Source organism: Enhydra lutris, unplaced genomic scaffold (assembly GCF_002288905.1).
Source record: "Enhydra lutris kenyoni isolate GAN:26980312 unplaced genomic scaffold, ASM228890v2 scaffoldscaffold29, whole genome shotgun sequence".
Lineage (NCBI taxonomy): Eukaryota > Metazoa > Chordata > Mammalia > Carnivora > Mustelidae > Enhydra > Enhydra lutris.
The window spans coordinates 19,115,644-19,139,946 of NW_019154113.1; the positions used below are offsets into that span (position 1 = coordinate 19,115,644).

Here is a 24,303-nt window from a genome sequence, read left to right on the forward strand (position 1 = left end):
GGCCCCGGACCCAGCTCTCCACGAAACCATATCACCTCCAGACCCCAGAGCAGCCTGCTAAAAAGAACATGCCTCTGTGCGCTACCAAAAGGGAGAAAACCAGAATTCCATATTACCAATAAATCATGCTGACCAATTCTTTCAACCGGAAGCTGGAGAGTGAAACACCAAATGGAACTGTTACGCAATCGAGAAGGCTGGGAAACATCAAGAACAAATCTAACGAGCACAGATTCTTCCAGGCCTGTGTTTCCCCTTTGGACAGACAAACAAACTGGTCTGGGTACTCAGCACCGAGATGGGAGGTTTGCAACACCCCCGCAGAGCGGCTGTGCCCGTTCCGCCTCAGCGTCTGGACTCCTTCAGCGCCTTACCAAAACATTCAGAATTGGGGGAGAAAGGACGATTAACAGGAATTTGTCATTTTAGGGGCGCCTGGGTGGCTCAGTGGGTTAAACCCTCTGCCTTCGGCTCGGGTCATGATCCCAGGGTCCTGGGATCGAGCCGCGCATCAGGCTCTCTGCTCAGCAGGGAGCCTGCTTCCTCCTCTCTCTCTTCCTGCCTCTCTGCCTACTTGTGATCTCTCTGTCAAATAAATACATAAAATCTTAAAAAAAAAAAGAATTTGTCATTTTATAAGTGATGAACCTGAGCCTTAGAGAAATAAATAGGTCACAGCCTATAAAAAATATAGTAGCTATGGGACGCCTGGGTGGCTCAGTTGGTTAAGCAGCTGCCTTCGGCTCAGGTCATGATCCCAGCGTCCTGGGATCGAGTCCCACATCGGGCTCCTTGCTCATCGGGGAGCCTGCTTCTCCCTCTGCCTCTGCCTGCCATTCTGTCTGCCTGTGCTTGCTCTCTCTCCCTCTCTCTCTCTGACAAATAAATAAATAAAATCTTAAAAAAATATATAGTAGCTAGAGAGCTTCTACTCTGGGCCATAGAACTGCAGTAAAAAACAAAACAACAAAATAGGCTTTTGCCAAAGTCTTATATGGGAGGTGTGTCCCAGTGCATTAATTAGAAAAGCCCCCCCCCCACCATAAAAAGGATTTTTAACCTTCTGTGGGGCACGAGCGCCTCTGGGAATCTATTGAAAGCTGTGAATTCTCTCCCTAAAAGTGGGCCCCTGGGCACCAACAGAATTTTGCCTGTAATTTCAGAAGCCCACCCAGGTAGCCCTTTGCAATTCTCGAGCCACACCTAAGGAAACTTGCTATCAAGCGTTGGCTGTACAGTGACAGGAATAGTTCAAATCAGCTCTCACAGGCAGAGTCCAAACCTGAAAACTTTCTGTGGGGAGAGGAGTATGTGTAACAGGTGAAAAATGATTGTCCTTCGGTTTCTCCATATTTCCATCAAAATACGAAATTATGATTTGTCAAGACACACACGCCGATTAAAATAAAATGTGTTTATCAGCCTGCCACCGCAGTGGGGGAGAACACTACACAAGGTTCCAAAGTGTTCTAGCAAATGGACTCCTGCACTAAAAATACTTTAAGGGCACACTGCAGGAATCAGCAGCCACAGAGGCTTTCACACCCCATACCAACACCGCATTCAGTCAAGGCGAGCCCATGCTCCAGGAGGGCACAGAAAACATTCCCACTGTTGACTGCCATTTACACATCCGCAATTTAGGATGATACATCTTTCCCTAAAGGAACAATATTGCGTTAACATTGCACCATTAAGTAACTGACTTCCTAGTAATACCCTTTGCATTAGAAGAATAGGATCACCCAGAAACTTGCCTGCTGATTTCAGGGTCCACAGGTTCTTCTTTGACCTCCAAGGCCTCTGGAGAAGGATTTCCCTCCAGGTCACCTGTTTGAGCCCTGTAGCCTGCCCCTGCCTGGCTTACAACAAGGGCTGTAACTGGGGCATGGAAGGTGACAGGTGACGGTAACATGAGCCAGCTCCCACTGCAAATAGCAACAGTCGTGTGTGAGAGCCCAAATATAGACCCGCCATGGCTGTCTTGCACTTCTTAGCGCTCAAGTGTCACTAGGAGGGGGTCACATGCTGTCCCCTGAGTTCCTTCATTTACTGGGAGGATGTGAGGTCTGTAGCTCCCCTGAACTGCTGGGATGGCTGGTCGTGTGCAGAGGGTAGGGGGGCAGCTGCGAGCCATGCAGAGAGGGAGGGAGGGCCTCTGAGAGTCCTCAAGCCAGGTGGCTTCCACCTGGCCTGATGGACTTTTCCCGAAGTGTTTTGAACAAGTACAACCCTGAAGGGAATCAAATGCAATTTCACTTTTTTTTTCTTCCACCATTCCTTTCACATGTACTCACAGTGGAAATCATTCCCCTCTCCAGTAAAAAACAAACAAACAAAAAACAACCCTGCAGACCCGTGACTTTCTGCACTGTCTTAGGTGACATTCAGTCCTAGGGTTATTTGAAGGCATAGTCTCCATTCAGTAACTGAGCGCACCGTCCAGAATACTAATGCAAAAGTCAAACTTCACTTAGCCAGTGTCAAAGTCTTCTCCCCTACCCAGTCTGGGCCTCTTTAGCTGGAAGGGTGCCCTGGGAAAGGAGGAATGAGGTTGGCCTCTTCTCACACCTCCTCTCTGAGCTGCTGCTGGAACACCAGGGCAGAAGCGCCGAGACGGTAAGACAGCCTCTACCGGAGCTGATGCCGCAGTGGGTGCTAGCTTCAGGCTCTCTGGGCTGGCAGGCACTTAGAGCTCCCTATTGTGCGTCCTCCTTTCCTCTTTGTCTCCACCCTCTCTCCTGGGGAGCTGTTTACATCTCTGGAGTTCCCATCATGGAGACCCTTCCCTTGAGCTCCCACAACCGGGCCGAGAACCCCTCTATCCAGGGGGTCCCTCGCATTCCCCTTATAGGCCCTGGTGGACCACTTCCAAGATCTTTCAAATGAGGTTTCCTTACCTGTGCAGTTGGCTCTCTTAGGCAGGATCTGACTCTGTCTTCCTGCTGGCTCACATCTGGATCTTGGGAGGCAGGCCCATCCTTGGTCCCTGCAAACTCTGGGAGGCAGTTGGACCCAATCTGCCACTTCCTCGGACTCTGCCATCAAAGCAGCCAATTTGCTCACCTCAGGCCACCTGCAGAAAGATACAGCAAGCTTCCTAAAGTGTCCCTTGGAAGATCCCTCACTGGGTGTGGGGATAGAAGACGGGACTTCCAGTCCTCCCCAGAGCCCACCAACAGTGTTCCCCAGAGAAACTGCTTCACCAGTTTCCCTCCTGAGAGCATGAACAGGGTTCTGGACCGCTTCCTTGAAAAGTCTGCTTATGGTGATTGATCTCAGAATTTTACATCTGTTGCTTTTTAAAATCTCAGTCAAAATGTCATTTGAAAGATATCATTACTGCCAGGTATCTATAACGTAAAAATACTAGAAGCACAATAAAATATCAAAAGTAAAAAAAATTAAAGAAAAAAGTTACACAAAGATGTGTGCACAAGAATGTTCACCAGCACTTTATGTATGCTCGCAGAAAATTGAGATTCACCTATGTCTGACAATATAGAATTTGTTAAATCACTATATGGTCAACTCAATATTGGCAAGTATTAATAATCACGTAGGTGCCTATATTGTAGGTGGAAAATACCCACAATATATCATGACAGCATAATCATATTAGATGATATGTAGATATATGATAGAGATATATAAACATACTGCAAATAACAAATATATACTATACAGTATAATATGTACTATAGATATATAATAATATATGATATTGTATATAATAGTACACTCAAAATGAGAGCAAGGTTTAACTCTTCCGAGTTAGTTTACTTTTTTCTTTATATTTTACACCTATTTTAATAACAATTATATATACACCTTTTATTAATTTTTAAAAATATTTTTACTGAAAAATAAGATATGATATTTGGCTTAGAAAAAGGGCAATATTACAGAAGAACCGTAAAGTGAAAATAAAGCAGGCGTGCATGCTGGCAACAACAATTATTAGGTTTGGTGGGTACCTGCCCTTATTTTTTTCTAAGAATGTACAAACATCCTTCCCTCACACAAAAATAGAAATGACTTTTATAATTTGAAAGCCTGCTAGTGTCATTTTTGTAAAAAGATTTTATTTATTTATTTATTTGTCAGAGAGAGAGAGAACACAAGCAGGAGAATCAGGCTCCCTGCTGAGCAAGGAATCCCACCCGTCCCAGGACCCTGATATCATGACCAGAGCTGAAGGCAGAGCTTAACTGACTGAGCCACCCAGGTGTCCCTGCTACTGTCATTTTGATAAAGTAAATAAATTAGAAAGACTACTAGAAAGGATAAAATAACATAAAACAAATACAGTAAAAAGACATACTGTAAAGAATATACAAAAAGATACCAAAACAGACTTAAAGAATTATCAGTAAATCATACTAGCTAAGATAATATATTTAAAAAATGGTTTGGGGAAAAATAAATCCCTTCAACTAACAGGTTCTCTCCAAGAGGACTGCCAAGAGCAGCAGTTCTGAGTCCAAGGCTCCACAGGGGTCGGGGTGGGGGGGGGGCGCTCAGACAAGCAACTTCAGACTTCAAGCTACATTCCACAGTAGTTTCTAGATACCCTGGGATCATCTTCCGCGGGAGAGATGCCCTAACCATGGCTCCAGGCTGGCCCTGGTTTCTGGTTGCTTCCTTTGGGTATGACAGCAAGGGCGAATCTGATGTCCGGATTTCCCAGCTCCAAACCTTCAAAAGCTCTTCCCCTGGTTCCTGAATCTAAACCCTCAGGAGCCCAACCTCAGAGAAGGGCTCCTTCTCGCGGGTTCCAGGGCCTCTCCCCCCACCTGCCTTCCCCGGACCCCACCCCTGAGCCCTCCCAGTGCACTCCCAGGAGGAAGCCCACCTACACGGTTTCCCGCGGCGCGCACTGCGCCTTTCCCGGACGCAGACCCGGCTGTCTTATTCCCTTCAAGTCACATCCCATCGCCACGTGCAGATGAGATTTCCCCATCTCCAACAGGTCTTGGGGGGCCAGGTGGTCTTATTAGCCTTTGTGTGTCTGTTAGGACACGGTTCTTTGCCGGGTCTCCGTCTTGTTGGCTGTAAAAAGAAGGATAGGAACGCACTGCACGCACACATGCGGTCTGGGAGCTGGGATGCTCTAAGGACCGAGACATCTGTGTGCGCCCCCGAACCTGCACACAGCTGACACCCCACGAAAGCCTGCTGACTCGGTAACGGCAAATGTGTGGCTTTTACCCACTGGCTGGCTCTTCGAGGTCCTCAGCCAGTAACTCCTGCGTTTGATTTAACATTTGGTGTCCAGCAAGTCTGCACCGTCCTCGGGCGCAGGAACCCTCGGGGACTTGTGGCGCCCAGGCCGGTCCCCGTTCCCAAGAGGCTCGCAGTTCAGCGCAGGCGGCTAAGAGGGTAGCTCGTTCAGGTGAGGAACACTCTTCCTACGTGAGCAGGTACAAAGGTGGAAATGGTGAGGCAAGAGTGGAAGTTCCCGGGCTCCGGGGCGGGGTTGCGACGGGGACCTCTGTCCAGGGCCCCGCCCGAGACAACTTCTGAGTTTCTCATTGGCTGCCGAGAACCCGCCCTCGCGCTGGCAGCCAATCAGAGGCTCCGGGGGGCTGAGCCCGACGGGCGCTGACGCTAGCGCGGACCTGCGAGAATGCCGCCCGGCCCCCGGGGATGCGGGGAGGCCAGGCGCGCACGAGCCCGGTCCTCGGGCCGCTGAGCCGCCGGCCATGGACGACGAGCAGCCCGACAGCTTGGAGGGCTGGGTGCCGGTCCGCGACGACCTCTTCGCCGAGCCCGAGCGGCACCAGCTGCGCTTCCTCGTGGCCTGGAACGACGCGGAGGGCAAGTTCGCGGTGACCTGTCACGACCGCACGGCGCAGCGGCGGCGGCGCGAGGGGAGCCGGCCGGAGCCCGAGCCGGCCGCGTCCCCCCCGAGCTGGGCGGGCCTGCTCTCGGCCGCCGGGCTCCGCGGCGCGCACCGGCAGCTGGCGGCTCTGTGGCCGCCGCTGGAGCGCTGCTTCCCGCCGCTGCCGCCTGAGCTGGACGAGCGCGCAGGCGGGGCCTGGGGCCTGGGGCTCGGGCTGTGGGCGCTGGTGTGGCCGGCACGCGCGGGCCCCGGGGACGCGGCGCTGCAGGAGCTGTGCGGGCGCCTGGAGCGCTACTTGGGCGAGGCGGCGAGCGGCTGCGGCGGCGCGGCGGTGCGTGACGCGCTCTTCCCGGCCGAAGGTGGCGCGCCCGACTGCGAGAGCCTGCGCGACTTCCGGGACAGGGCCCTGCGCGCGCGGTGGACGGCGGCGGGCGCGCGCCTGCGCCAGGTACGCCCGGCCCCCTCCCGCCGGCTCAGTGGGGCCGCTGGGCTGAGCGCATTGTGGGTGGGCGTGGGTGGGCGCGGGTGGGCGCGGGTGGGCCGGTAGTGTTCCCGAGAGCCCCGCGGCCGGCCGGCCGGCCAGGTGACGGTGGGCGGGGACGGGGCGGGGCGCGCGCAGGTGCACAGGTGCACAGGTGCCTGACACCTGTTGCGGGGCGGGGGACGGCGTGCTCCGGCTGGTCACCGTGCATCTGGCGGAGCCGGCTGTGCTCACAGGATTTGCCAGAGAATAGCGGAAACAGAACCGGAAACAGCCGTAGTGCGTGTGGGAAACAACAACAAGCACTAGATGTAAACACTTCCGGGTTCTGCGAGTGGGGGGACGGGAGCAAGGGAGACCCCTGCTCTAGACACTGAAGCGGCCAGGGGGAGACGGTTCGGAAAGTGACGCAGGCTCGGTCAGATGGAAAGCCGGAGGGGAGTGAGCTTTATTTACCGATTTGGACTAGCAACAGGAGTGCAATTTTAAGCTTAAAAGAGGTCGTTTGGGAAGCCGAACAATTCATTCTTAGAGTTACAAACTTACAGAATTTAAGGGGAGGAGGAACGCAAGTCCACAAAAGGGTTTGGGAGAAAAAAGACGGCGTGCATATCCACAGTTTACTACGGTGGCCAAAATTTAGTGATCTAACCCCCTGGACATGTCCTCTTGCTTGCTCGTTCTCGTCATAGGTCGTTCTTTTTTTTTTTTTTTTTTTTTTAAGATTTTATTTATTTGACAGACAGAGATCACAAGTAGGCAGAGAGACAGGCAGAGAGAGAGGAGGAAGCAGGCTCCCCGCTGAGCAGAGAGCCCGATGCAGGGCTCGATCCCAGGGCTCGATCCCAGGACCCTGGGATCATGACCTGAGCCGAAGGCAGAGGCTTTAACCCACTGAGCCACCCAGGTGCCCCATCGTCATAGGTCGTTCTTAATCTGGATGATTTTTCTGCGCATTATTTTGAGGAAGAAGGGTGTGGGAGAGGAATTCAGCCACGTTGCAAACTCTTAATTACATCTCCTTCAGCTGCCTATGGAATGAGCTTTTTAAATTAAAATGGCTTTATAAAAGGAGCTTGTTAAGGGTGTCACGCCATTGAATGATTATAGCAATAACATTCTACCGTGGATATTGCATGATTTCATTAACCATTCTTGTTTTATGGGGCCTTTTGGTCGGAGGACAATAGCATCTTCATATTTAATCAGTATTTCAAATTTTAAAGTTCAGGGCATTAAAGTTTCTTTGGTTTTGTTTGTTTGGCTTGATCTTATAAATAACTGTCCTTCCTTGAGCTCTATTTACTGTCTTCTAGGTTCTTCAGGGGCATGAGAAAGCCCAGACCATGGTAGCACTGATGAACGTCTATAGAGAGGAAGATGACGCATACCAGGAATTAGTTACCGGGGCAACTATGTTCTTCCAGTATTTACTGAAGCCATTTAGGGATATGAGAGAAGTTGCAACTTTATGTAAGCTTAGTATTTTGGTATGTTTTCTTTATATATTTTTTTATTTTATCAAATTACCCTTTGTCACATATTATTCTTATTATTTTTAAAGATTTTACCTATTTATTTGACAGAGAGATCACAAGTAGGCAGAGGCAGGCGGGGGTGGGGGGGTGGGGAGGAAGCAGGCTCCCTGCTGAGCAGAGAGCCGGACTCGGGGCTTGATCCTAGGACCCTGGGATCATGACCTGAGCCGAAGGCAGAGGCTTAACCCACTGAGCCACCCAGGCGCTGCTGTCACATATTATTTCTTTAGGCCCATTTGACATTGAGTCTGTTTTTGTGCCTTGCGTTCACCGTTCTGTTTAGATGGTATGATATATACACTGAATTTATTTTGTAAAACTAATTTTAAAATGAAGGCATTTTACATTGGTCATCTGAATACATTAAGATTTTTGCAGTTTTTCAAGGGTTAAACACATTCTTTGCTGATGACTTGTTTTTGATGTGATGCGTATTTACTTGAGCCTATTTTCAGACTCCAAGGACATATGCAGATTTCTAAGAAACAGGATGAAAATATAAATAGCAAGGCCCTGGGTCATAATTCAGTAATTTAAGCTTTAGTAAATGTCACCATCGCTCTTATTTCCTGGAGCTCTGGAACAATCCAGTGACCTTAGTTAGAACAGGTGTTCTCCTGTCAGTGTTACAAAGGAACCTAGAGCCCAGAGGGGTTAAATAGCTTCCCCTGGGTCTCAACCAGCTGGAGTCAGAAGACATCAGAGAGATCTCTTGATCTCTGCCCCCTGCACTGGGCCGGCCACACATGTTCTCATGCCCAGCCAAGCTTTGGGACTGTAGAAATGGTATCCTATTTAGAGAAAACTCATACCCCTCAGATTTCCAGAGAAAGTTGTTCTGCTCATTACTCTGAAAGTTTATTATTTGGATAGTCTTTTCTTCCTGTATATATTTTTCTTTAATTAACAGCTTCCCTGAGATATAATTCACAGACCATACCATTCACCTGTTTAAGGTGTATAATTCAGTGGTTTTTAGTATATTCATTTGCGTGACTGTCACCACTGTCTAGCTCCAGAACATTTTCATCACCCCTGGAAAGAAACCCCATGCCCAGTAGCATCACTCTCCATTCCCTTCCCCCACCCCGCACCCTAGGCGTCCACCAGTCTACTTTCTGCTTCTGGGCACTTCATCTTGTACGGGATCAGGTACAGATTTGTGTCTGGCTCTTTTCATGTCACATAATGGTTTCAAGGTCCATCTACGCTGGTGCACGTACCAGAACTTTGTTTCTCTCTCTGGTGCCGTAGTATCACATATGGATAGTACGCGTGCACGCTCTGCTTACCCACTCAGGAGCTGGTGGAGCTTTGGCTTGTTTGGCGAACATTTAAACTTCCATTCAGAAAGTTAGTTTCCACTTTTTGAATATTAGGAATAAAGCTGCTGTGAACATCTGTGTACAAGTGTCTATGCGGACATATGTGTTCGTTTCTCTCGGGTGTTTACCTAGCAGCAGAATTGCTGGGTCATAGAACTGTCAGACTTTCCCAACGCAAACTTACCATTTTGCATTCCTGCCAGAGGTGAGGGCTCCAGTTTGTCCACATTATTGTCAACAATTGTCACTGTCTTTTTGGTTTTAGCCATCCTGGTGGATGTGAGGTGGTGTCCTAGAGTTTTGATTTACATTTCCCTGATGGCCAGCCTCTATGTATTTCTTAGAGTAACAGCTTTGTAGAAGAATTGGCTGCCAATAGACTGCGAGTATATGCTGTAATTATGAATGTTTAGATTTTACTATGTTTAGGTTATGTATTATCTTTGCATTTCAGAGAATAATTATCATATTGAAAAAGCTTCCTGTCATATCCCTAAAAGAAATCGTAGTGACAGCTAACACTTGAATGCTGTGTACCAGGCCCTGTGCTTAACAGCACAGGTGCCATTTAAAAAATTGTGGGTTTTTCTAAATTTTTTAAAATTTTAACTTAATCTCTACACCCAGTGTGGGGCTCACACTCGCAACCCTGAGATCAAGAGTTACACACTCCACCAACTGAGCCAGCCAGGTGCCCCGAAAGAATTGTGTATTAACAGAGAAACATAACTTGAGAGCATTCCTGTCTAGAAAATGTTATTCTAGTAATGGAAGGTAAAAGTAGGTTTTTCTTTTTCTTCATACCCCAGAATATCCCTTTGTCTTCCAGGTGGTGTCTAGCTTAGAGCCTCCTTCATACTCAGTAAGGAGTTGCTGAATGAAGGAAATTTAATTAAGTAGTAGTAATAAAAGTAGTTGGCATAATCTATGCAGCCAATTTCCTTTCAGTTTCCTCTGGCTCTGCATTACTCTTCTAATACGATTTTCCCATCTTCTGTAGAAATCCTTGGATGAGGATAATTTGGGTCCTAAGCGGATAGTTGCCTTGGAGAAGGAAGCCAAAGAATGGACCAGACAGGCTGAAGAAGCCATAGTCTCTATTCAGGACATTACAGTGAATTATTTTAAAGAAACAGTAAAAGCATTAGCAGGTAACAGTGTAAAATTCTATACCAGGGTGTGTGTCACTTTCATTTGACTCAACAAACACTTGAGGCCTCTTGAATACAAAGCCCTGTGTTTCTTAGGAGCTGGGGATTCAGCATAAGGATGAGTATAAACAGACACTGTGCAGTCTGGTGAGGGGAGAGAGATCCTACTTATGTATTCCTTCCAACACACGGAAGATGGCGCTAGCAGCCATCTTCTTCCATGAAGAAGAGACGCATGGGGCTCTGAGAGTGGCCAGGAGGCACGAGGCTCCTTCACTAGGTCAGTGAAGGCCTCTGGGAAGTGGTGCCGGTCCCAATCTCTGAAGGGTCAGTGGGAGTTGAGAGAGCATCAAAGTGAGGGAAGAGTGTTCCAGAAGAAATGACAGCCACCAGGTTCTCTGGCGGAAGGGAGGCTGGCAAGTGTGAGGAACTTAAGGAGAGCGGGGGCTGGAGCAGAGACGGAAGCGGAAGGGACACGGGACGGAAAGAATGCTGCAGTCGGGCGGCCGGGCAGACGAAGGACTTCTGATGGAGTAAGCTGTGGTGGCCGATGGCCCCAGACAGGAAGCTAACATGTGCCATTGCGTTAAGTTCCAGTCAACAAGGGAAATGTCCGTGGTCACGAAGTAGGATTCTCTGTATCTGTTTTTCTGAATGGTGAGAGTTCCACAATATGTGAAATGAAATAATAAGCTTCAAAGAAGAATGGTGATCTTGTGGGTTTTTTTTTTTTTTAAAGATTTTATTCATCTGTTTGAGAGAGAGCACAAGCAGGGAGAGGGATGGAGGGAGAGGGAGAAGCAGAATCCCTGCTGAGCAGGGAGCCTGATGCGGGGCTCTGTTCCAGGACACTGGGATCATGACCTGAGCCCAACGCAGATGCTCAACCGACTGAGCCACCCAGGTGCCCCTTGTCGGGTTTTTATTTTTTGTTTTTGGTTCAGACTATCTGTCTAGCTTGACATAGAAACAGTCTGGACATACATGCACCAAAATGTAAGAAAGATTGCCTCAGGTAGACGAGATTCATGATTTATAATTATTATTTTTAAATGAAGTATCTGAAATTCTTTGCAAAGATTTTAAGTACTCTCTACACCTCAATGTGGGGCTCGAGCTCACAACCCCGAGATCAAGAGTCCCATGTTCCACTGACTGAGCCAGCCAGGAGCCCCAAAGTATCTAAAGATTTTATACTGATGTCCATGTATTATTTTTGCAACAATAAAAAATCACTAAAACAATTTTTCTCTTAGAAAGGATGTTTTGCAAGTAACATGGAAGGCAGTAAACAATTAGCTCAGGATACATTTTTCCCTTTTCAATGAGTTGTAATTATGTTTTATTTTGTTAATTATAATCCAACAGGAATGCAGAAACAAATGGAACAGGACAAGAAGAGATTTGGCCAGGCTGCCTGGGCCACGGCAACTCCCAGATTAGAAAAACTCAAGCTGATGTTAGCCCAAGAGACTCTGCAGCTCATGAGAGCGAAAGAATTGTGTTTAAATCACAAAAGAGCTGAAATTCAGAGAAAGGTAAGACAAAGATAAATGAAACCTGGTTGGGAAAAAAACCGCACACTTTTGGGGCACCTGAGTGGTTCCGCTGGTTAAGTGTCTTGGTTTTGGCTCAGGTTATGATCTTAGGGTCATGGGATCGAGCCCCTCGACGGGCTCCACACTGGTTGTGGACACTGCTTAAGATTCCCTCTCCCCACCACCCCAGCCCCCGCCTGATGCACATGCATTGTGCACACGCTCTCTCTAGAAAGGAAGGAAGGAAGGAAAGGCAGAGAAAGAAAAGGAAGAAAAAAGAAAGGGAAAGAAAAAGAAAAGAAAAAAAGAGAGAAAAGAAAAAAAGAAAAGATAAGAAAAAAGAAAAAAAAGAAAAGAAAGCCCACACTTCTAGGTAGCACCTTTCTTTCCAAGCACTATTAACAGACCTTCCTTGCTTCACTCATTCCAACATCCTCTACTCGCTGAAAATTTAGACTGTGGAAGGTTGGCCATACAGCTTCTTTCGGTCAAGATGCTTTTGAAATATTCTAAGATGCTCCTGGTAATAACACTGAGCTCAGTACTGAAGTGGGTACTACACTTAAATCAGTGAAGCAGTGTTTCAGCACAACTTGGGAGTAATACAAAGGTCCTTCCTCCTAGGGTCACAGCCATTTAAATTTCTTCCAGTAATGATAAAAGTTTGAAGCAGGAAACAGTGCAGATGCCTCACTGCTATTGATTTTTCTCTAAACCTGAATGTTTTTGTATGTTTCAAGGGTAAGTTAAAGTATTTGTAACAAACATTGAATGAGGCATTTTTGTTTTGTCACTTGAAAGGGAAGAATGTTTCTTCTGTTTTCTGTTTGGTCTTAAGCAGAGAACAGAAAATTCATCTAATACATCTAACATTAGCTTTCAGTGTACTAATTATTTTAACTTGCTCTTACTTTTTCCATGAAAACAAGATGGAAGATCTTCCAGAACAAGAAAAAAATACAGATGTTGTAGATGAATTAGAAATACAGTATTATGAAGTCCAATTAGAACTGTATGAGGTTAAATTCGAGATATTAAAATATGAAGACATACTGCTTATAACACAGTTGGACTCAATTAAAAGGCTTATAAAAGGTAAGATTTATCTTTAAATGTGTATGTTAAAATGTTTAAATCACACATCCAAGGAAATAGAGGCCACATTATTACTTCTTAAAGTTGGCTAAAACATCTACTGAAATTTCCTAAAGTTTCCTTTTAGCATTTTTGTTATTCCAGTGATACAGTCATAGTTAAACACACAGCAAAACAGAGAAGGGACTGGTTATCCCACAGCCCCATGACCTAGAGATACGGAGTGAGGACAGTGTGCTGGAGAGCCCTGTTTGTATACTGATGTACACAAGTAAATACCAATTTTTAAACCCAAACTGCATATCCTGTTTAGTAAGCTCTTCTCATTTAATACATAATAACCGTCTTTCTGTTGCAGTAAGTAAGAAAAACATCAGACATTTTAATGGCTTCACAGTGTTTGATTATACGGATATACCAAGATTTCCAGCCTTTCACTATTGCAAATGACAGTGTGGCAAAGAACCCTCCTTTACACATCCTTGCCTTTAAGAGAGATAGATTTTTTTTTTTTTTTTTTTTGAGAGAGAGAGAGAGAGAGCACAAGCAAGGGGAGCAGCAGGAAGAGGGAGAAGAAGACTCCCCACTGAGCTGGTAGACTGATCCCAGGTCCCCGAGATCATGGCCTGAGCTGAAGGCAAGATACTTAACTGACTGAGCCACCCCGGCACCCAAGATTATTTCCTGGAATAAATTTCCAAAGATGGAATCGTTGGGTCAAGGACGGTGCAGACTTTGCACATGGACACACACCTGCGAACACTACAGTAATCGTCCGATTCACATTTTGTCCTCACTTCTGTTACCTTCTGATTTCCAGATTCCGTACTATATAATGGCCTTCTAGACTGAGGTTGAGCAAAAAGACACTCCCAGTAGATTATGAAAATAGCGTTTCCCCGCACTTACACCATTCTTTTAAGTTCTGGCCTACTTGATCGAAGACAATGGCATCTTGTGCTTATCATGTGTTTATCATAAGCATGCCACCATGGGCACAATTCTGCATGTTTACTAGCCATCTGTATTTCTTTTATTAACTGTCTTTGCCCATTTTTCTTTGGAACATTCCCTTTCCACACGAAGGCTATAACTCTATTATCTGTCCTGTGTTGCAGACATTTGCTTTTTCTTGCCTTGCAGAAATAGTTCATTTTTAGGGAGCTCTGTCTCCTTTCAGTAAAGTCTTCCTGCGTTTGTTGTTATGCCTGACAAAGTGCTCCTTATCCCCAAACTATATCAATATTTTACTGATGTTTTCTTTTAGTATGTTTGTGATTTATTTATTTATTTATTTATTTATATTTATTTGACAGAGATCACAAGTAGGCAGAGAGGCAGGAATATGTTTGTGATTTAAAAAAAAAACAAAAAACAAAAAACATTTAGCTCTCTAATCCAGGTTAAATTAATTTTGATATGAGGTAGGAATCTCACCTTCCCCCCAAATTGCTAGGTAGTCCCAGTCCCTGATTTTGAAAACATTTTCCCCGGGTGCTTTGACTGGCTTTCGGTCTCATGTCCAGAATTATTACATTTATTTTTATCTAATTATGCATTATTATTTTCCTTTTGCTAGTTTGTGAGTGGCTTCCGGCGCTGGTCCCATATGTTCTCATTACTGTACTTGGATCTACATTTTAGTGTCTGGTACAGCAAGCACCTTCCTCAGGACTCTGCTTTTCCCCAGGTTTTCTGACTCTTCTCATTCCTTTATTCTTCCACACAAACTTTAGAATCATTTTGGCAAGTACCAAACAAACAAATGAACCAAAAAAACCCTAAAACCAAAAAGCCCATAACTCCTTAGAATTTTTATTGGGACTGTGCTTAAAATTAGAGATTAATTTGGGGAGAATTATCATCTTTGAATTTGGAATCTTCCCATTCAAGAACATGGTATGTCTCTCCTTTTACTTATGTCTTTGCCTGCTTCAGTTTCCTCCGCATAATTATTTTCTTTGTACTGAATCTAAACATTTAATTTAATCCTAGTTTTTCAAAAAACTTTATAGTAATTTCAGGTTATAAGCATTTTACATATCTAGGGGGAATTTCTATTTAAAAAGCTATCCGGAGGGACGCCTGGGTGGCTCAATTGGTTAAGCAGCTGCCTTCAGCTCAGGTTATGGTCCCAGCGTCCTGGGATCGAGTCCCACATCGGGCTCCTTGCTCAGCAGGGAGGCTGCTTTTCCCTCTGCCTGCCTGTGCTCGCTTTCTCGCTCTCCCTCTCTCTGACAAATAAATAAAATCTTTAAAAAAAAAAAAAAAAAGTTATCCGGAAAGATGTATGCCAAATTGTTCATCATGTTTTCCTCTGGGAACGGGATTCCAAAGGAAGGACGGAAGGAGAAAGGAATAAGAAAATTTCACTTTCTATTTTACTCAGTTCTGTAGGGCTGGGATTTGTTTTAAGTGGCACGTATTTTTAAAAAATACTATGTAATAATTAAATATCTTTAAGGCGCCAAATGCCACACTGCTGGTCGAAGGTAGTTACCTTTGTGGAGGCCACTGAGTGCTGATTATCAAGGGCCCTGACTTCATCTTCTAAAGAAGTAATAAGGGGCGCCTTCGGCTCAGGTTGTGATCTTGGGATCCTGGGATCGAGCCCCGCATTGGGCACTTTGCTTGGCAGGGAGCCTGCTTCCCCCCGCCCCGCCTGCTGCTCTGCCTACTTGTGCTCTCTGTCAAATAAATAAAATCTTTAAAAGAAAGAAAGAAAGAAGTAATAAAAATGTACACAGTTTTTATGTTCAGATGTGCATCACTGTAAAATAAATAGATAGTAACAGGACCCGGAATATTCTCGTACAGAATGCGCAAATGAGAGGGCACTGCGTTGCCATTAAAATTCTGTTTCTGGGCGCCTGGGTGGCTCAGTGGGTTAAAGCCTCTGCCTTCGACTCAGGTCATGATCTCGGGGTCCTGGGATCAAGCCCCACATCGGGCTGTCTGCTCGGCAGGGAGCCTGCTTCCTCCTCTCTCTCTGCCTCTCTGCCTACTTGTGATCTCTGTCAAATAAATAAATAAAATCTTTAAAAAAAAAAATTCTGTTTCCATCACATGGAAAATGGCCTCTTAGTCCTGTGTTGTTAATACATGTGGCTGTGTGTATGTGTACGTGTGTGTAGCTGTGTGTGTAGCTGTGTATACACACATGTTAATAGCGGCTCTCCCTAGGTGGTGGGCTCACAAGTCATCTTTGCCTTCTAACATTTAAAGTATTTTTGTGTTATTTTTTATACCCAACCATGTTTTAAAGACGTCATCAATATGTTTCTAGATAAAGAGGAGGAGGTTGTCTATTATGACCCGTGTGAAAGCCCAGAGGAGCTGGGAGCGCTCGCTGGCGTGGCAGGGCTGCCGGGGGACCGGAGCGCGGAGGTGAAGGAGCTGAGCCGGCAGTGCGGGCGCCTGGAGTCGCAGCGGGGCAGGATCTGCGCCCGGAGAGCCCGTCTCAGGAACAGACAGGTAGGCGCGTGGGCAGCCGCTCTCCGCCCTTCCCCTTCCGGGGTCTCCTTCTATGGAAAATAAATAGGTGTTGAAAGGAGGGCTTTCTGCCAACACAGTGATTAATTTCATGTGTTTACATACCTATCAGTGGCTTCAAATAAGATATATTTACTTTTTTTTTTTTTTAAAGATTCTGTTTCTTTTGAGGCCTAAGCATTTACCGTAATGTCTAGATTTTTGATTAATCTGTTCAACAACTGTGTCGAATGCCTGTTGCATACACGGTTATTTTTAAAATAATGGTAGGAAGAAACTTCTAATAATCAGCTATAGTATATTCTAAAATTTATTTTAAATTACCGATTATTGAATATCAGAAATAATGGGGCACCTGGCTGGCTCAGTCAGTGGGGATCAAGTGTTGATCTTGGGGTTGTGAGTTTGAGGCCCATGTTGGGTGTAGACATGACTTAAAAAAATTTTTTAATCTAAAAAAAGAAAATTCAGCTCATATCACTCCTTGTATTTGGTGAGTGATTTTTTTCTTAATTTTTAAAAACTCCATGATTACATAAAAGTGATATACTAAGAATGGTTAAGCCCAGTTAAAATACAGTTTTTAATATAATTTTCCAGGTATTTTTGGGTTGGATATGGTTGTGTAGGTATGTCTGGACATGAAGTTACTATTGTAACACTATGAGGAGATGTGTTTAAAACCGTCTCATGGAAACAGATTCTTAGAATACATGCTAATTCAGGACAGGGGACTGCCTGTGTGTCCCCTCATTTCCACTTGGGGGGTTTGCTTTTCCATCCTTCCCGGCACGAAATCAGCTGTGGTCCTTACCACCGGGGGCTGCCAGTCCCCGTCGGTAGCCCGTCCGCACGTGTCCCATGACTGAGGGGAGGCAGGACCACGGAGCCACACCAGAAACCCCTGAGAACAATTGCCTCACACGACAGCACAAACGCAGTGCCTCCTCCTGCCAGGCTTCTCTGCTAGCGGCCACGGCAACAACACGCGCCGGTGACTTGTATCGTTTTCCCAGGATCAGTGCAGAGAGAACCATCGGCTCCGACTGCAGCTGGCGGAAGAGCGTGTGAAACATTTCCATCAGCATCATCGTATCCAGGTGGTAAGTGGCTGAAGAGAACGCGTCTCATGTTCGCATCACGTGACACACTGGCTTAAATCTACGGAGAGGGGATCTCCCCTGGTGTGGGGGGTGGGGGCGGCCGCTAGGCTTGATCCTGGGGAGCCCGCAGTCCAGCCCTGCAGTCTGGGGAGGGGGCCTGGGACTTGGGCTGGGGGAGGCACTTGCATCCGGTCACTGGTCCTTTCTCTCTCAAGACTTCTATTTGGAGAAATGTACAAACATCTTTCTTTATATACAGAAAAGAGACAAGATGAAAGAGGAAGAGCAAAAGAAAAAAGAATGGGTAAACCAGGAGCGCAAAAAAACACTCCAGCGGCTGAGAGCATTTAAGGAGGTAAGTTCTAGAGATAGTCCCCTCACCTGCATTTTCTAGAGAAATAAACGAAGATCATCCATGCTGGGAGAAAAGTGTCAAGTATTATGAACAGATCATTGGGAACACAAAATGTTCCCCAAACACCATTATTTTTAGTGTAGAAATAAAAAACAAAAATATTAGAATATTTTTTAAAAAGATTTTATTTATGTATTTGAGAGTGAGCAAGCACACACGCATGATTGGGGGAAGGGGCAGAGGGAGAGGGAGAAGCAGGCTCCCCGCTGAGCAGGGAGCCCAACACAGGGCTCGATCCCAGGACCCTGAGATCATGACCTCAGCAGAAGGCAGGCGCTTAACCGACTGAGCCAGCCGGGCACCTGAAAATATTAGAATATTAAGTTTTTGACATTGCTGTGTACCAGGGTGCTTGCTCTCCCCTCCTGGCCCGCGGGGTTGACTCTGCCTGCTGTAGTGTTGCCCAGCCAGGAAAATGGACGGCGGCTACACTGGCCTCAACCTTAGCTCACGTTTCCTCAGCTGTAATAAAGAATTCTCTAAAATGCAGGCAAGGGAGCAGAGTGACATAGTGTATAGTGAAGTGCTCTGGGAAAAGTGAATAGGTTTAAAAAGAAGGTAAATAGCTACTTATTTAAAAACAATGTTAAACCAGTGCAGTATAAAACATACATCTGTTCTCATCACACATCTACAACACACACTTTCACAAAGACCCAAGTCTGTAGCCGCCCCCGCAAGGAGAGACCGCCTGCAGCCAGACAGAATTCTGGAATAAGGTATTGAAGGTGTGCTGTGATGCCAACAAGAAAGGAGCCACTGGACGGATAAATCAGGACATCCTGACTTCACCTTGCTTTCTGATGTGCTTACTGCTCTGATCATAAATGAGCACCTACCGTATACCGGCCCGGTGCTAGACACGTACGTTCATTCTCATTTACCTCTTAACCATGTGACCCTGAGCGGCCACACTTAGTCCAGGCTTATATGCAGCCGCCTATCTCGAACTCCAGAGCCGCAACAAGCCCTCTCCTGCCTGGGCAGCACATCAGAATCACCTGGGGAGCTTGAGTCACGAATGGGGCGCCTGGGTGGCTCAGTGGGTTAAGCCTCTGCTTTTGGCTCAGGTCATGATCTCAGGGTCCTGGGATCCAGCCCTGCATCGGGCTCTCTGCTCAGCGGGGAGCCTGCTTCCCACCCCCTTCCCCAGCCTGCCTCTCTGCCCACTTGTGACCTCTCTGTCAAATAAATAAATAAAATCTTAAAAAGAAAATGAATATTGAAAGTCATGAATGCCCAGACCCACCTCTGGAAGTGGGAAGACCGAGTTGGAGCATGAGGGGATCCCATGTTTGCCAACAAGTACCACCCTTGAAGGGAACAAAGCCAATTTGACCACATTTGAAAGGAAGGAAGGAAGCAGGAGAAGACAGGAAGTGAATCCCGATGCGTGATAACTTGTTGAGCCGAGACAGGTTGTTTTTAAATTTCTGAGGGGCTGCTTGGAGGTCAAGGGCTTAATTTGTCTTGGGTGAGCCCTGGGGAGACAGACCTCCCAGTAACATAAGGCAGAACTCAGCAGGCCAGGGTCACTGCGACTTGCAGCTGCAGGGATGCTGAGGAGGGGGTCCTGGGGGGTTGGGCATCCCTGCCATCAGGATGGTTAGACGACCCCGGAGTCTGGTCCGGAGTTCCTGGGGGTCCAGTTCTGTGTCTATGTGTCACATAGTCACTCCATGACTAGCGACTGCTAGTCATCGGTGAGGTCTGGGGCTTGCTGCCATCACTCTGCTGTTTGCTGTGGAAAGACTTGGAAAAGCATGGGAGGGAGACCGTGCAGAGGTCAGACCGCCCCAGTAAAGAGGCAGGTGAATTTTTGGTGTTCCAGTGCATACAAAAGCGATGTTTATGCTATACTGTCATCTGTTTAGTGTTGTCTATTAATAGCACGAGGTCTCAAAAAATGTACATACCTCCATTTAAAAATACTTTATTGCTCAAATGTGATCATCCAGGCCTCAGCCAGTTGTGGTCTTTCTGCTGGTGGAGGGTCTTGCCTCCATGTCACTGGCTGCTGGCGGGTCACGGTGGCCAGAGGTGAGCTGGCTGTGGCAGTTTTCTAGAATAAGACAATGATGAAGTTGACGGTCTTACACAGACACAGTTTGGGCACCCCAAAACAACTGTTTTTAAAGATTTTTATTTATTTGGGGGAGAGAGAGCACGAGAACACAAGCACAGAGAGGGAGAAGCAGACTCCTCACTGAGCAGAGAGCCCGACTCAGGACTTGATCTCAGGACCATGAGATCATGACCTGAGCTGAAGGCAGATGCTTCACCGACTGAGCCACCCAGGCGCCCTTCCCAAAATAACTATAATAGTAGCATTAAAGATCACTGACCACAGATCACCATAGAAAAGTTAATGATGAAAACATGTGAAATATTGCAAAAATGGTCAAAATGTGATAGACATGAAGTGAGCAAATGCTGGTGCAAAACAGCCCCAAGAGACCTACTTGATGCATGGTTGCCACAAACCTTCAGTTTATTAAAAAATACAATATTATAAGGCAAAATAAAGCCAAGTGCAGTAAGACGAGGTGTGCCTGTACTCTTTGTTTTGCACTTTTGGTATATTACTGCCAAGTCTACATTAGTATTATCACATTACATACAGCCTCTGCCAGGTTTTTTTCCACTTAAATTAGATTTTTGAGATTTGTTCATGTTTATAGATAGAGATCTAGTCCACTCTATTGGCTACATATTTACATTTTCTGTTTCACTGGCTAGTCAGTGCCTTCATTAGGGACCGTGCTCCCACCACTCAAGTTTTTTTTTTTTTTTATAAGGTTATGTTTTCCTTTATCAAAGTAGTACTCGAGAGACCAGAATGTTTTAAATTTACATTTTTAGGGGCACCTGGGTGGCTCAGTGGGTTAAGTGTCTGCCTTCGGCTCAGGTCGTGATCTCAGGGATCTCAGCCCCCGCATCCGGCTCCCTGCTCAGCGGAGTGCCTGCTCCCTTTGTCCTTCCCCCTTCTGTGCTCTCTCAATCTCTCAAATTTAAAAAAATATAAATTTACATTTTTAAGTTACAAAATTTAAACCTAAAAATTGGAGAAGAGACATGATAAAACTGTCACTTTGAGGTCCACTCTGGCGGAATTTTTCATACTGTTGTTTTACATAGTTATTATAAATGTAACACTGTATCATCTGCATTTTTTAGACTGTTTCACCGACTTTGTGTACTGTCCGATTTTCATTGCTACTCATACTTTAAACGGATTCGCCATCATTTTCTCAGCCAACAGTCTCCTGTTATTTTGAGTCTTATTTTTTATACTAAAACGGAATGTTTTCACCGACGTGTGTGCGTTCACATATTTATCGCAGAGAAGGTATTACACATCCAGGGAATTGATGCTTATTCCTTAGGAATAGATTTGGTAGCAAGGGCGGCTGTCCACAGTGAGAGGGAGCAGCCGCACACACAACACCATCCCTGCAGAGGCCCGTCTGCGTTGGCGCACTGAGCGCGCAGCTCTGTATTCCGACGGTTTGCACCGTGGCAAGCGCCTCACAGCAGTGTTTCCTTTCCAGAGATGTCCAGGTGGCTCTGTCCTAAAGACCCCTTGCTCAGAACCTGGAGCTCCACACCTGCCAGCTGGGCCTTCCCCACAGACCCCTCCGATGGCCTCCGGGAGCCACCTGTCCTCCAGGGAGGCTGGAGGTGCGCCCATCTCTGAAGTTAGCCACACGCAAACCCCCAGGGATCTGTTGGGCTCTGGAAAGACCGTCCAGAGCTCTGTTCCCGTTGGCAACCAAACACACTGTCCATCCAGCAAGGACTTGTCACCGACCCCACCACCGCCCCCGCCTCCCCCACCACCACCCCCACCTCCCCTCCCTGCTGGGCCCTTTCCGTATTCTCAGTCCGCCAATCGCCAGAACTCACACGGGAGGACGTCGGTGACAGCGGATCAGCCCCTTCCCCTGGTGTGTGACTCGTTGGACTCATCGGAGCCCAGGGCTGCAGGAGCCCATCACTCCTCAGCGGGTTTCGGAGGCCCAGGTAACCACAGCCGTCTGGCCCTGCTCAGTCCCCCTGCGGCTGGCTGCCGCGTTCTCACTGTGGGGGCAGTCACCCTCAAATCAGAATCTTTTGGAGGAGTCTCTACATCCTTAAAACTCTCCAGCATTGGCTTCCTTAAGCCACCACTCCCTTAATGCAAAGTTAGCATAGCCTGAAGGGGAGTTTGCTAGACAGGATCGCCAGCTCACCGCGAGGAAACCGTCTCTAGACATTCGATGGTCTCGTGACTTGGGGTCGCTCTTAAAGATTCCCGTTTCAGGTTCTTAAGACTTGAGCGTGCGCTTGATTTCTGCCCCTGGAATTTTTCTCATGTTGCGTTGAGTTAAGCCTGCGGTTCAGTCTGCTCCGAGTCACTTCCAGATTTAATTTTTACGACTTCAGCTGAATACGGGTTGGGAATTATGGTAGAGGGACAGGAGAATGCAGAAGGCTGTTCTCACAGACCGGAGGACTGAGAAGCCGTATTTTGGGAGATCTTTCTAAAGTGAAATGGTCAAAAAAAACCCCCAGTAGACCCCATTTTGCCTTTGCAAGTACAATACAGTGAACACACGTGAATATTTTGTTGAGCGAGGGCTGCCGCTCCGACCGGTAGGTAGTTCTAATTCCAGCTGATACACTGGCTGCTGAGGAGACGGGCTTAAATCCTGCCAGACTCAGAGCGGCTGCTTTGCGGGGGGCGGTTAGATACATCCCCGCAGAATTCTGTGTGCGTCTGGTGCAAAGACTGCTGGAGCCCCTCACCTGGGACGGGCAAGGGTTCTGCAGGAGGCGACGTGAACCGTATAAACAGAATCGTTCCGCACTGCGGTTCCGCCGTACCCTGAAGCAGGTACAAACGAAAACGTCCACACTCCCAGATGGAGACCACCCAGGCTGTGCACAGGGGGTTCGCAGCAGCGTGGTGTGAACGCGGAGCAGGGGCGCGCACGGGCAGACCTCTGCGGGGTGGGGGAGGGGGCACTCAGCCCAGCCGTCCTGAGGACACGTGGGCATGACCGCGTCTCTGAGCTGCGGCGGCTCCGAGGACCCGAGGACGGGGCGGACAGGGAGGGATGGGGGGAGAGGAGTGACTCCCCTGCGCTCAGCGTGCCTGGGGAGGACCTTTCCAGCAGCTAATGAGAGCGTCTGTGTAACAGAACGAAGACGCGCTGAAATCACGTCACTAACTGTCCTGGGCCGGGAGAGTATGGCCTCCTGATCGTACCTGCTCTGTCTGCTCCATTTCAGGGTCTATGGATGAAGTCCTGGCCTCCCTAAGGAGGGGCAGAAGCCCTCTGCAGAGGCCAGACGTGCCCGCTCTGACCCGTCCCCACGCCTCCTTCAACGAGCAGCTTCTGGCTGCCATAAGGCAGGGGGTCAAGCTGAAGAAGGTTCACTCCGGCCTCAGCCCGAGCCCCAGCAACAAGCCGGCCAGCGACCTGGAGAGAAGCATCAAGGCAGCGCTCCAGAGAATCCAGAGAGTGTCCGCTGACTCGGAGGAGGAGGACAGCGAGGAGCAGGGCCCCAGCGTCGAGTGGGACCACTGAGCACTCCCTGCCACCGTCCCGGCTCCCCGCACTTGCATGTGGTGACGCGGGCCTGGCGCCTGGGCTGGAAACGCCCCGAGAGCCGAGGGGGCTTTGCGGGATGTCCGCAGCTCTTCTGGAATGCTGCGGCTCCGAAAATCAGGGCGGGAAGTCGAGGGATGGTGACTTCCACAGGCCACACTGGAGCTGGGATCTTAGATCCCACGGAATTACGGCGCAGGAGAGTAGTATCTATTTTTTCACGAAGGATTATCGAGCATCATCCCCTTACTCGGGAAAGGAGCTGCTGCCACTGGGGTAAGCCGCGGCGTGCTGCTCCTGCCGGGTCTTCTGCGGGCGGCAGGGGTCTCGCCTCGACGGGCTGGAATGTGAACATGATTTTAGCAGGAATCAGAGTAAGCTGCTTCCAGCCAGGAACAATTTCAACTATTTTAAATGAAATCTATTTTATGTATCAAGCACTATAAAAACTCATAATAAAGAACTATTTATAATGCGTCAGTGTCACTCATGAGGACAGGAAACGTCACATCTGAACATGCTGTCCCTGCCTGGTGGGGGGCAAGGGGGCCTTAAAGCTCTTAACGCGATGATTGCAGATGGACACCCGCTTAAGCAGATTCTGAGGGTGAGGGGGTGATGTTCCCAGCAGGGACGAAAGTCTCCTGTTGGGATCTTCCCTCCTCACTTTGTGTTGAATTCAGGAAGGGGACAGGGTCAACACAGTCTGCTCACTTCTCAGACGGC

The 24,303-nt window shown here is 47.5% G+C and overlaps 2 protein-coding genes across 2 annotated transcripts in view; one reads left to right on the top strand and one right to left on the bottom strand.

Annotated features, from left to right (window-relative positions):
- The window catches only part of LOC111152572 (fibronectin type III and SPRY domain containing 2), a 44,622-nt gene extending 39,718 nt beyond the window's left edge, over positions 1–4,904 (bottom strand). Inside the window, exons 1-2 of the mRNA XM_022511058.1 lie at positions 4,860–4,904; positions 2,901–3,076 (exon numbers count right to left, since the gene is read on the bottom strand). The gene's annotated coding sequence lies outside the window, so the exon portion shown is untranslated. The remainder of the gene's footprint in view (positions 1–2,900; positions 3,077–4,859) is intronic.
- A 97-nt stretch (positions 4,905–5,001) lies between these two features.
- Positions 5,002–24,052, top strand: LOC111152557 (WAS protein homolog associated with actin, golgi membranes and microtubules). Its single transcript, XM_022511034.1, has 10 exons — positions 5,002–6,293; positions 7,643–7,816; positions 10,190–10,340; positions 11,709–11,878; positions 12,808–12,973; positions 16,260–16,447; positions 17,482–17,568; positions 17,828–17,923; positions 21,535–22,006; positions 23,258–24,052. The coding sequence occupies exons 1-10, from the start codon at positions 5,706–5,708 to the stop codon at positions 23,554–23,556; spliced, it is 2,391 nt and encodes a 796-aa protein (XP_022366742.1). The 5' UTR covers positions 5,002–5,705; the 3' UTR covers positions 23,557–24,052.
- The last annotated feature ends 251 nt before the right edge of the window (positions 24,053–24,303 follow it).

Coding starts and splice junctions, on each gene's coding strand:
- LOC111152557 (XM_022511034.1), top strand. CDS start 5,706: ATGGACGACGAGCAGCCCGACAGCTTGGAGGGCTGGGTGCCGGTCCGC. Junction 17,569..17,827: donor AGCATCATCGTATCCAGGTG/GTAAGTGGCTGA, acceptor CTTTATATACAG/AAAAGAGACAAGATGAAAGA. Junction 17,924..21,534: donor GGCTGAGAGCATTTAAGGAG/GTAAGTTCTAGA, acceptor TTTCCTTTCCAG/AGATGTCCAGGTGGCTCTGT.